At 43.9% G+C, this 13,280-nt stretch overlaps 1 protein-coding gene across 1 annotated transcript in view; it reads right to left on the reverse strand.

Moving 5' to 3' along the window:
- The window catches only part of LGR4 (leucine rich repeat containing G protein-coupled receptor 4), a 98,426-nt gene extending 85,787 nt beyond the window's left edge, over positions 1–12,639 (reverse strand). Inside the window, exon 1 of the mRNA XM_056851333.1 lies at positions 12,455–12,639. Within this exon, the coding sequence (XP_056707311.1) occupies positions 12,455–12,639 (185 nt within the window). The remainder of the gene's footprint in view (positions 1–12,454) is intronic.
- Between the last annotated feature and the right edge of the window lie 641 nt (positions 12,640–13,280).

Genomic DNA, 13,280 nt, shown 5'->3' on the forward strand with positions numbered 1-13,280 from the left:
GCATTCAGAACTGAACATTCTGGGAAATTCTAGATTTTGGTTCCTGGCAAGGAGAGTTGTTTTATAATACTCATCCACCCTGAGGAGAAAGTTTCAGATCCTAGATTTTTCTCCCTGGCCGTTAAAAAAAAGGGGGGACGACAGCAAAACAGAAATGTTTCACACCCACTTGAGGCAAAAGTCGACAAAAAACACAACTGTATCTGTAAGAGAATGTTTGTGATGAGTTTCTAGTAGGAAACCAAGAGGGAACGCCAGAACAGAAACGAAGACAACAGACAAAACTGGTTCTCCAAAAGTGCCAGCCACGCTCAAACAAAAATTGGCACTTCTGAGAGCCTGTTCTGCCTTGTCTGTGCATCATAAATATAGCTGCCTTGTCTGGACTGCTGTTAATTTCATGTCAATAAGCAGATCACTCTACGTACCTTCCCAAGGCATTTAGGGGTGTTTAGGCCAAAATCAGACCTTAGTGCGGAACACCACAGGTCTTGACATTTTAAATATTACAAAAAGATCTTAACCTTGGAAGTGCCACATTAGCAGTTTGATTTGGTTTAATTGCTTTGTGCAATGCCAAATTTACTAGCGCTTTCAGGCATACTAACAGAAACACTAGATATAAGTTCCCTCTGCCACACACAAACCGAATGGTCAATAACTTGAAGGCCAGGAAAGATATTTCTCCGGAATGCACAAGGCAAACAACAGCAACAACACTACTCCATCTATGACAATAGACACAAGGCTAAGACATTGTTGATCAGGACACTGCTTACTTTCAAAATGTTTACATTTTAATTTAAAGACAAAATTAAGCCTATTTGGGGGGCGTTTTTGAAACAATCAGTCTTGGTAGAATACTTCAGAAATTTAAAAAAAACTGCAGTTTTCCCCCCATCTTTTCCATGTAGAATGTGTTTAACCGGGTTAGCTTCCCCACTCCTACACATGTAGCCAGCTGGGTGACCTTGGGCTAGTCACAGTTCTCTTAGAGCTCTCTCGGCCTCACCTACCTCACAAGGTGTTTGTTGTGGGGAGAGGAAGGGGAGGAAATTGTAAGCCGGTTTGATTCTCCTTAAAAGGTAGAGAAAGTCGGCTTATAAAAACCAACTCTTCTTCTTAAGAGACTGGCATTACAGAGCAAGTGTGCGAGGTATTAAAATACAAGGCTACACACAACACTTCCAGGTTTTGCATGGTTCAAATAATACTGTAACACAGTAAAACTAGAGAGATCCTAGCCAAAGTCATGGCTATTTCAAGTCATCTTGAACTTGAATCTTCTTTCCCTTTTGTTTTCTGACCAAATACACTTTTCTTCTTTAAGAACGAAAGGATAGATAAAAGGCAAGACTTCTCTTGAACCATATATAAACACCTGAGAATGAGGAGGAAAGGATAATTCTTTGGGAACTTGGTCCAGACTGGTTTTAGAAAGAAATAACACCTTTCAGTCAGATTGGCCTAACATCTTCAATGTGAATCATATGAAAAAGATAGCACTCGGCTAGCGATACCATACAGGAGAAATCTGCATCCAAGTAGTTCAGCCAGCAACCTCTACACTTGCCCCAGCCCTCTGTGATAGCAGAGAAGCTTGGCCAACTGCTAACAAGAGGTTTCATCACCAGAACCTTTAGTTTGTTTCAACATAGGTACTTCGAGATTATACATACGCAATGGAACTTGGCTACAACATAGCCTCTGTACATAATTCTCACTGAGCCCAGGAGAACCGCCACATGTGCCTAATGACCAAATTGCAGCTTAAAATAGCCTTTTCTTCCAAATACAGTTTCAGTCTCCCTTGTAGATAATGCCCATCTACACACATTCAGAGTAAGAAATGCATGCTTCAAATATTGTAATTCTTAAATGCAGCTCTGATGGTAATCATAATAAGTTCAAGACATTTTCAGTCTTGCATGCTGCGATTCATCTAGAATTTCAGCAGCTGAAGCGTACTCAACAATATTGCTTTTTAGCAGCTCCATTCACATTTATGAAGACAAACTTTGCTTAAGTACTTGAATGCTATAGCAGTTCAGAAATATGCCAACTGTGACTCAACTAAAGACAAACTGTCATTGATGTATAATCCACAGTAGACAGAAACTACCACCATAGGGAGATTTCCAAAAACAGATCAAGCTTTTTCAAAAACAAAAAATTAGAACACAAGTACATCTTTTATAGATGCCATACCCAGACTATAGGGGAAAATATGCAGACACTATCACCTGTTCGTAAGCAGATCTTTTCTGCTTTGTTTCCTTAAACATATGTCAGAGCAAAGTTATGTGGCTCACAGATATGTCTGCAGCCTGAGTTATATATTGCAGGGTTACCATGACACCACAGTATTTTAAAGCTATATTTTTTAAATTACAATTTCATTAAATTGGAAGTAACGTTACATACTGGAATCCCGTGTGGCTTTCCTACTGTTTTCCTGACTTTCTTTCCGATGTTTTCTAAATTGCGTCTTCACTGACAACTAAGCTAGCACAAGCAGAACAGAATGGGTTCACTTTGTCAGATGAAAAGGAGACTGCAAATATGATAATCGTAAGAAGACTGTGTGCACCAGTGAAGAAGTCCCAGTATTCAGGAGTGCTAAATTATGTGTTACTTCCACAGAGGTTAACATCTGTGTATGATTTAAGCACATGTGAAACATCACATCAGCTGATTTACCATGTACACCACAGGCCATCTCAGCAAGCCTTAATTATCCCCATCAGACATTAATATGGTTAATGAACCACAGCATAATCCACATAGGGTGATTCAGAAGTTCTGTCAATGACCCCAACAAGAGACACATCAGGCTTTGCTAGCAGACAGCTTCAGACATTTTCATAATGAGAACAATGTTAGTAAAGGGGCTGTGTCACAGGCCATCAAGCACTGGCCCTTATTCATAACTAAACTCACATTGCTGTTTAATCAGATAATTGCTTTGATTGTACAAGCTACAAGATACCACCAACTTTTGTTCAGTTCATGCCCCTATGCTTACACGTTGACTGAAGTTAATTTGCACTGTTTGGTCATTTATTCAATGCTAACTAGTGTACAAATAAAGAATTACTGCCTCCAGCAATATGACAAAACAATATACCCCAGCCCTGTACAAAACGCAAAGTCAACCCATTGGGAACATGCCCATGGCAAGCAATAGCTTTAATCTTCTGGCTCTAATAAAATGGGTTCTTTTACATGCTTTTTAGCTATAAAATATGTAACAGAAGCCATTAGTCTGAAAATTAGTCTGAAATGACAAGATTCCAAAGACAAACAAACTAGATTACACTACCTAAGTATTAATGCCCCAGAACAGCTATCACATCCATATACAGAATAACTAGATTAGAATCCTGCCCCATTCAAGCATGCACCAAATAAAAATTACTTGGATCAATTTACAAATGACAAGATATTATGCCCAAGACCACAGAAGGGTAACAAATTCTTGTTAGATTATCAAGCAAAGGAAGAGTGACATACCGCAGATGTTACAATACAATGAGTTGGATCCAGCCAACTTTTCCCCTCACTCTCATCCAGGTCCCCTTCTTACTACAGCCTCCATTCCACCTTTCCTTCCTTCTTCATTAGCAGAAGCTGGTTGGATCCAACCCAATATAAGCTAAGAGCCTCTTAGCAGAGAGCCCAAGCAACCTGCCTCTTGCTGAGATTTGCACAAGCACCAAACTTAAGAGTAACTTGCCCGCACCATCTACTTCCGAGTACAAAACATTTAAGTGCTTCTTCATATTTGTGTATGCCCAATCAGTCTCCATGCACAGTTATTACTGTATTTTCCTTTGGTTTCTCCTGCATGGACCTCCCACTTTCCCAGGAGTTAACCACACTACTTTATCCCTGGGAAAATTTTACACATGCAACTGGTCTGCAAACAGCACGTTGATTGTGAGTGCTGTACTATGGATGCATGGCTATTATAATTGGTCAGTACTTCTGACATTAGAGGTAAGAATCCTGGACCCCCACACTCACAGCATGTCCTAATGATTATTTAAGGCTATTTTTTCTTTTAATTCTTTAGTGGCTGTTACGCCACCTTCAAAAAATTTAGAAACATAGGTAAAGCTGCCCTTATTTAATGTGGCAACAGCATACCCTAAGGAGGGTTTTTCAATATATTAAAAAAAAACCTACAGACAGCCTCTTTGAAGAACAGTCTAATGCCACCTCCCATCTTTGCCAACATAGTTTTAGTCTCCTCTCATTAAAGATTTCTGAAGTCCTGAGTTAGGCCTCCTAAATGTTTTAAGTAAATAAATAAATAATCTGATATTTTACAGCAGGCATTTCCCAGAAGACTGCTGAGAGGTAGAGGTAATGATTTATTATCATGCATGTGTTTAAAACCAAGAATGCATATTTTGTTCCATACAGTCAACCAGTTTCTCCAAGAGACTGAAAAGTGTCACATTTCTTTTAAGTTAAAGTTTGATTTCGTTTGCTGGCTGTAGAATGAGGATTGCTACCCCCACTTTTTGTGGCTGCAAACCTGGGGCACATTTTTTAGCTTCTAATCATGAAAAATATAATACGCCTCAACTACTTTTACATTAATTCTTTAAGGAATATTAAATGCCTAATATGCTGCCGAAACCCCCCTTTTTAGAAACCTCAGAGTTGACAGTAGCATTCATGGTCAAGTAAAATAAAAAGCCTAACTTTAAATGATTTAAGGTTTTTATTAAAAGCAAGGAAATAAATGAAGACTGCAACTACTCTGTCCTTTCTACAAATCTAGACTATATCTGGACTACACCTGGGGACTAGTATATTCTACTCAATAAAAGGCAGTGGCCGATTTCCTCTTCTACACACTCCTATTCATTTCAGCATGCAGTCATAAAAATGCTACATGAAAGATATTCCACAAACAAGATATTCCACAAACCTCTCCTGGTATACCCCCCCCCCCCGAAGAGCATTGCATTCATCTGACAACACTCTACTGGTGGTCCCCAACCCTAAGAATGTGCGGCTGCACCAGGAAGGAGTGTCCGGCTTGGTGGAATGCTCTGCCTGGTGACATCAGGGCCCTGTGGGACCTTAAAGAGTTCTGCAGGGCCTTTTAGACAGAGCTTTTCCGCCAGGCCTATCGTTGAGGGCAAAAGCGGGTATTACATCTGCTGACCTCCCTACCCCCTTTTTTTCGTTATGTGTGGAGTCAATCTAAAGGGGTGGGATGGGAATTTGAGTGACAACTGGGATTTTGTTTGATTTTAATGAGATTTTGCTGTTTTATATATGGAGTTTGCTGTTAACTATTATTGTTTTAGTATCAATGATGTACATTTTAAATTATGTTACTTGCCCTGAGCCTGGCTTTGCTCAGAGATGGCAGGCTAGAAATTGCTAAATAAATACATAAGAGTGTACCTGGGTTTTCTAGATCTAAGCAGAACATACATATATGGCAGCAGCTCAAAGAGCTGATCTACAGGGATTTTTTTTCCATTTCAGCCTAAATATACCAACATTTATTTCAGCTGAATTTGTGTGTGTTAAGTGCCGTCAAGTCGCTTCCGACTCATGGCGACCCTATGAATCAAAGTCCTCCAAAATGCCCTATCTTTGACAGCCTTGCTCAGATCTTGCAAACTGAGGGCTGAATTTACATCTTCATTCAGGGTGACAGTCAATTTGATATCAAGTTTTTAAAGAAACCAATTCATTCATTTTACACAGTGGTAATTAAGAACCAAGCAAAAATAACTTGCTTATTCTAACAACAATCAGGGCACATTTCTAATTGCCATTTGACCCAATTTCACTGAGCATACCACTGAGTGGCCCTACATTGAAAAGATAAGCCTCTCATACAGTTCTTCAGTTGGAAAATTATGGACCTGAATGCTCTGGAAGCTAAATGAAGATGACTGGTATGAAAGAAGCAAACCAAATCGAACACAGTAATTGTGGTTTTACTATACATAGAATGGAGGAGAGAGAAAGACACAAGCTAATGCAAACAAACATGGGCAGGCTCTGTATAGCTGTGCTACAACTACCATGCTGTTTGCTCTTAAAAACAAAAGAAAACAAGAGTGAAGCTAAAGCACAGCAACCCCATCATCAGGCAAGACATGCATGGAATTTTTTCCTCCAAATTAATTTCCCTAAACATAATATTTCACACTGCCAGCACTGTAGTAACTACCATATTCATAGTCAGTAATCCTGAAGTGGACCATTTTTCGTAAGGTGCCAATTCCCTTCCTGGAAAATTAAGCTCATTATTTATTATATTTATATCCCACCCTTAGTCTCGCTATAGCCTCTGCTATGTCTGACTCCTTCATTTCATGATCAGACACCCACCTGTCAGTCAATGTACTTTGATTAATGCAACTCAAATCCATTAATACCCAGTGCATGTAGTTAAGCATTTCCGCCAACTGGAAACCTCATATTTTGTATGAATGGTCCGTCCAAGGTCTTTCAAGCTGTTGCCCCTCACCTGAATGACATGCAAAAATGGCAAATGTAACTCAAGCATGTCATACTGGATAGTGAAACTGAAGATCCAACCCAAGTGAAAAAGATGAAAGTCAGGAAACAAGATTCTTCTCCCCTTAAGAAATAGTAATCCATAAGAAATCAATAAAAAGGCTGCAGCTTTTGTAACACAATTTCATTTTGTTTACATAGTCAACTTGCTAGACATTGCTCATGTTGCAATAACAAAGTCACGGCCTCTGCACATTGCTGAAAATAGGTGGCTTGCAAAATCAGTCATTCTACAGATAATGTATCTGAACTACATAGATACGGACTCCAAATATTGGTTTTCAATGACTCATTAAGTTGCCATCTTCCTTGCCACACCAATACCATTACCTCTAACTTGTACATACTTGAAAAACATTTTCTCCAGCCCTCCTTTGCTATCCTACTGCCCTTTTTCATTCAGAACTATTCTTAAGTGTAAGGATGTGTCACTGGCAACCAAGATAAAGTTAATTCATGCCATCGTATTCCCTATTACTATGTATGGGTGTGAAAGCTGAACAATGAAGAAAGCTGACAGGAAGAAGGTAGATTCCTTTGGGGCATGGTGCCAGCTGCAGAGAAGGGAGGGTGTGGCCAGTCTGCTGAGTGGCACTGGAGGCTTGTCACGGGCGAGGGGCTGTAGGGCAGCTGAGCATGCACACGTCTCCTCAGCTCATTACGAAACAGGGAAGCTGGAGGAGTACAGAGTTGCCATTCACTCCACCAACATCCCTTCCTGCGGTCCTTGGAAGCAGCACGATTGCCATGAATGATCGAAAGGCTGTCATCAAGAATGTAGATATGCCTGAGGAGATGCACCAAGACTCTGACTCATGAGACCAAACACTTCATCTACTTCTACCTGGGCCAAGTTGCCATTCTCCTCTTCAGATCTGGTTAGAACATAGGATTGTTCCACCCAAACATTCATTTGATTACAAGACTGCACAATAATTCCAAATAGACTGAAGTCTTCAGAGCATTCCCCAGAGAACATACCTTGATCTTCAAGCTCGTTGTGGTTTTAATGGACAGGTACTCTTCTGTATCAGTTTGTGTTTTTGTTGTGGCCATAAAACAAAACAAAAAATCTTGTATGTTTTTTTTTTTATTCCTTTTCTAATAAAATGATTGGACATGCAAAAAAAAAAGGTAGATTCCTTTGAAATGTGGTGTTGGAAGAGAGTGTTATGGATACCGTTGACCATAAAAAACCACACCAAATAAGTGGGTTCTAAATCAAACCAAGCCTGAACTGTTCCTAGAAGCTAAACTGACTAAACTAAGGCTATCGTACTTTGGTCATATTATGAGAAGACATGAGTAATTAGAAAAGACAATAGTCCTAGGAAAAGTTGAAGGCAGCAGGAAAAGAGGAAGACCCAACATGAGATGGATTGATTCTATAAAGGAAGCCACGGCCCTCTGTTTCCAAGACTTGAGCAAGGCTGTTAACAATAGGATGTTTTGGAAGAAATTGATTCATAGGGTCACCATGAGTCGGAATCGACCTGATGACACTTAACACACACATCACAATGGGACTTCCTTAGAAGTTAGCTGGAATTTCTTACAATTTTTTCCCCACTCTTTCTCTAATGAACTCAAGGTTTTCTCTTAGACCAGGAGAAAATGACTGACTTGTATCATGGAGTGAGGTTAATGACAAGCAAGAAACCTGGGTCTCCCAGTCCTAATCCAATACTTTCACCACTAGATCACACCACTACACACACTGTTGAGTAGTACAGGGTTGACTAAATATACAGTACAGTTCTTAACATGCTAATATTATACAATAATGTTCTTCAAAAAAAAAAGCAGTGAAGTCTTAGTAATACAAGTTGAGTGCAGCTCCTAAACTAAACCTCATTATAGCCTTTCACTATTAAATCATTCCCTGAGAGGTAAGGCACACCCAATGTCCTCTATTGTGAAAGATATTAGGTTTGTGGCAAGACTTGCTTAACTTGGCAATTTCCCAATGCAGACATTTCAAGATGCTACCCCCTTGAATGGGAACGATCACCTCAAGACACACGTATGCTTTTAGTACTCTGGTGAGTAACTGAATTGCAAATCCAGTTTTCCCATTTCATCTTAAATGCACAAGAGAATCTGTACCATTATGTATCTATCATTATTTTCTACCAACATTACACTGAATAGTTACGTACACTTTCTGCTTCAACTGGCTACACAAGAAAGTCTCTTGGGGGGATATTATTCAGTGGCTGTTGAATGAAAAACTATAGACAATAGCACATATACTCCCCTGTCCCCCTTTCTGCAGGATTCCCACATGTGGCATTCCAAGTTAAAATCATATAGTCCTGCTTCAACTAGTTCACGTATAACCTAAGTCTGTTAAATATTCTTACTCGTTTTATGCAATCCTATCTAATCCTCTTTGGCTTCACATACCTGGATTTCTATTAATGTTAATCCTTCCACCTTCTCTAGATCTTTAGGCATCACAACACTGATGCATAATCCTTTTCAAAATTATTAACAGATTCCTCTTGCCTGTTTCAAGTCTCCTCAGCTGACATTTTTCACATAGCAGCCAACCACCTCAAAAACAAAACAACAGCACTTTATTTCAATTATCCTTCCCCTCCACCAATTTCATATCGCCTCATTTTAAACACTAGTCTCCTGAATCAGTTGAGTAACCATTGCTCAAAGTGCTGCAAGTCTTCACCATTTAGTGCTAATATTAGCAAAAGCCGGATTATAAGAAATTCTTTAGAGTGTTATGAAGGCCTACGTAGTCTGTCCCCGGTGTGATTACACCAAAACTACATACCATATAAGTCCACACCCTTAAAATCCTAGGTACTGTACACACCTAACATTGTTTTTTATGGAGTTTCATCATTGTTATAATAGCTTTGTTAGAAAGGCTGAGGCAAGTAAATTTTTTAATATGAATGTGTTTTCAAAACCAAGGAGTCCAAACTAAGCCCCAGTAACTGACTTGATCACCGTTCCCTGCCCCCAACTGATTATACAAGAATGCCATTACTCAAAAGGCTTCGATTTGGCAGCACCAAAATGTGTGTGTTGACTGTACCGTAACCAAACCAGGTCTTTGTTGACTAAGTGTACATGTGCATTCCGCAGACTGCACTAGCACTCTTAAATCCTCCCGACAAATCACTGCAGATCCATCTCTCTCTCTCAAAAAAAACCCAACAACCACAGGATGGGAAAGTAAACAGACAACACACTCTATAGATTTTTAGTTATAAAAGTTTCAAGGGCAGTTCATTGGTGGAATCGCCCAGGAATGTTGTGGGTTCACCCCCTTGGAGGTGTTTAAGCAGAGATTGGACATTTGTTCTGTCAGGGTACTTTAGGTCACCTTGCATGGTGGAGGGGGTTGGAATGGATGGTCTTTAGGTCTCTTCCAACTTAGTTATAATTGTAATATTTCAAGGGCCACTCCCCCCATTTCTGAGCTTTTGAAGAATGAAAAAGGAAAATTAGAGGAGAAACCAACAGCGGCGCTCAGTACTCAATAGTTCAAAACTAGAACTTGGAATCTATAGTTCAGCCCAAAGCGTGGCTACTTGAAGCTTGAATGAGGCGCCCCTCTCCCCTAATGCATAAGACTGCTGGCAAGAAGAGCCGGTCCTTGTATTGTGTCATGAATCTAGAGTTAGCCTCAAACCTCATGACACCTGGAGTTCCAAATTTCCCCATTCTTTCAAAGCATATCCAACGGGGGGGGGGGGCAGGGGAGAGTCAGCCCTGGCTACCTTTTAACCATCACGGGAGTAGCCGCACGACATCACTGACAGCCCCATCTTTTGGAGGACCACATGGAAGTCAGCCCCTCCGAGTTCAGAGGGGGCTTATTCCCAGGACTGGAAAAGCCTCCACGGGCTTACAGCTGTACATAGAATCATAAGAGTTGGAAGGGACCATCAGGGTCATCTAGTCCAAACCCCTGCCCAATGCAGGAAATTCCAAACTACCTCCCCCCACACCCCCAGTGACCCCCTACTACAGGCCAAGGTGCCCTCCCTCTCATGATCTGCCTAAGGTCATAGAATCAGCATTGCTTGGGAGTCAGCCCCACTGATTCCTTTGAAATGTGGTGTTAGAGGAGAGTGTTATGGATACCGTGGACTGCCAAAAAAAAACCCCAACCAAATCAGTGGGTTCTAGATCAAATCAAGCCTGAACTGACCCTAGAAGCTAAAATGACCAAACTGAGGCTATCGTACTTTGGTTACATTATGAGAAGACACTGGAAAAGACAATCGTGCCAGGAAAAGTTGAAGGCAGCAGGAAAAGAGGAAGGCCCAACAAGAGATGGATCGACTCTATAAAGGAAGCCACAGTCCTCAATTTGCAATACCTGAGCAAGGCTGTTAAAGACAGGTGGTTTTGGAGGACATTGATTCATAGGGTCGCCATCAGTTGGAAGTGACTTGACAGCACTTAACACACACCCACAGCCCCACTGAAGGGACTTCTTACTACTGAGTAGGCAAGAAGAGTTGGTTTTTATATGCCAGCTTTCTCAGCCACTTAAGGGAGACTCAAACCGGCTTACAATCACCTTCCCTTCCCCACAACAGACACCCTTGTGAGGTAGGTGAGGCTGAGAGAGTGAGACAAGCCCAAGGGTCACCCAGTGGGCTTCATGTGAAGGAGTGGGAAAACAAATCCAGCTCACCAGATTAGCCTCTGCCGCTCATGTGGAGGAGTTGAGAATCAAACCCCGTTCTCCAGATTGGAGTCCACTGCTCCAAACCACCGCTCTTAACCACTACACCACACTGGCAAGGATGTGTCCCCCCCCCCACACACACACACACACACAGGTAAGGTAAACTCAGCGATCAGGGCAGCAAAAGAGAACAAGAAAGAGCCGCCTCGCTTCGACTCTTGCCCAGGCCAGACTATAAAGCGTGCAAAGAGAGAGGCCCCTTATGCACGGGAGGGTTTTGCCTTGGATTTGCCGCTCTCTAGATGCACGTTTTCCCCATCCCAATTCTCAAAACTCAACAACAAGCCCCCATGCAAAGTTTTGAGAATTCAGATGGGAAAAATGTGCATCTAGAGTGCAGCAAATCCAAGGCAAAACCTCCCGTGAATAAGTGGCCAGAGAGAAAGAGAGGCCATTTATGCCAGTATCAGAGGAGAATGCCTGTTATATCAGGTGCTGTGGAACCCAGGCAGGATGGTGCTGCTGCAGCCGCCTTGTTCAGGGGCTTCCTAGAGGCACCTGGTCGGCCACTGTGTGAACAGACTGCTGGACCTGATGGGCCTTGGTCTGCTCCAGCAGGGCCTTTCAAATTTCAGTACCTTTATTGGCATCCCATCAAGCAGCCGATCAAATAAAACCAACCCTCTAAACATCATTGAACCTCCGCCTCTGAACAATTTCATCAAAAACCATTTAGCAGCAGGGCCTTTCTGACGTTCGTACGCACGGGAGGTTTTGCCTCGGCTTTGCCGTTCTGTAAATCCACGTTTCCCCCCACCCCCCATCCCAATTCGTAAAACTAAAAAAGAAAAGCCCCACGCAGAGTTTGGAGACTGCAGATGGGGAAAACGCGCATCCAGAAAGCAGCAGATCCAAGGCGAAACCGGTTTTGCCTTGGACTTGCCACTCTTTAGATGCACATTTTCCCCATCCCCATTCTCAAAACTCAACAGTAAGCCCCCATGAAAAGTTTGGAGAATTCAGATGGGGAAAATGTGCACCTAGAGAGCAGCGAATCCAAGGCAAAAAACCCCGTGCCTAAATGGCCAGAGAGAGAGAGAGAGAGAGACCCATCCGGATAACCTGCTTGGCAAGGTGCTCGCCAGCCAGGGCGCCTGGGCAGCGCCGCCGCTCTCCCCCCCCCCTCCGTCCCCGCCTGCCCCTTCCCCCGGCCGGCCGGCCGGCACTCACAGCGAGTGGGTGAAGGCGCTGAGCCCCTCGGGCAGGGCGGCCAGCCCTCGGCCGGCGCAGTCGACTCCCCCGTCCCCATCGCAGGCGCAGGCAGCCGGGCAGGGCGGCGGGGAGGCGGCGCCGCTGGGCCCAGGCGAGCCGCCCAAGCCCCAGACCAAGAAGCCGAGCAGAGCCAGGCGGCGCATCGCGGGCCGGCGAGAGCCTGGCCGGGCAGCCCGGGCCGGGCCGGCGGCGCTCCCCCTCGGGGCGAAGGCTGCACTCTCCTCCTCCTCCTCCGGCTGGGCGAAGTCCTCGCGGCTGGTCTCCCTTCCCACCTCGGCGTCAGCGGAGCGAGCCTCTCTTCCCCTCCTCCTCCTCCCCAAAAACAATCCCCCCCCCGCACGAGGAGGCGACGCTTCAGCAGCGGCGGCGGCGGCTCTCCTTCCTGCCTGCCCGCTCCGTGCAAAGGCGGCGGCGGCGCGCCAATCAGCTCCGCCAGCAGGTAACAACGCGCTCTGCCGCTGCCATTGCAGCGGGGTGGTGCGGAGCGCGGCTGGCTCGAGGGCGAGTTCACCCTTCCGACGGCCCGGGCGGCGCGCGCTCCCTCGCGCGCTCCCCCCCGCGCTGGCTGGCTGGCTGGCTGGCTGGCTGGCTGGCCTCCCCTCGCTCCTCGGCGCCGGCCGGCCGCCTCCCTCGCCGCGCTCTCGGGGCTGCGCTCCCGACCCGCCGCCCCTCTATGCAAAACAGCGAGGTGTTTTATGTTAATCAGGGGCGGCTGGGCTCCCCGCATTGGTGCAGAGGGAACCTCGACCTGATCAATATGCAAACTCACCACCCACCCACCCAC

Source organism: Euleptes europaea, chromosome 6, assembly GCF_029931775.1.
Source record: "Euleptes europaea isolate rEulEur1 chromosome 6, rEulEur1.hap1, whole genome shotgun sequence".
NCBI classification, from domain to species: Eukaryota; Metazoa; Chordata; class Lepidosauria; order Squamata; family Sphaerodactylidae; genus Euleptes; species Euleptes europaea.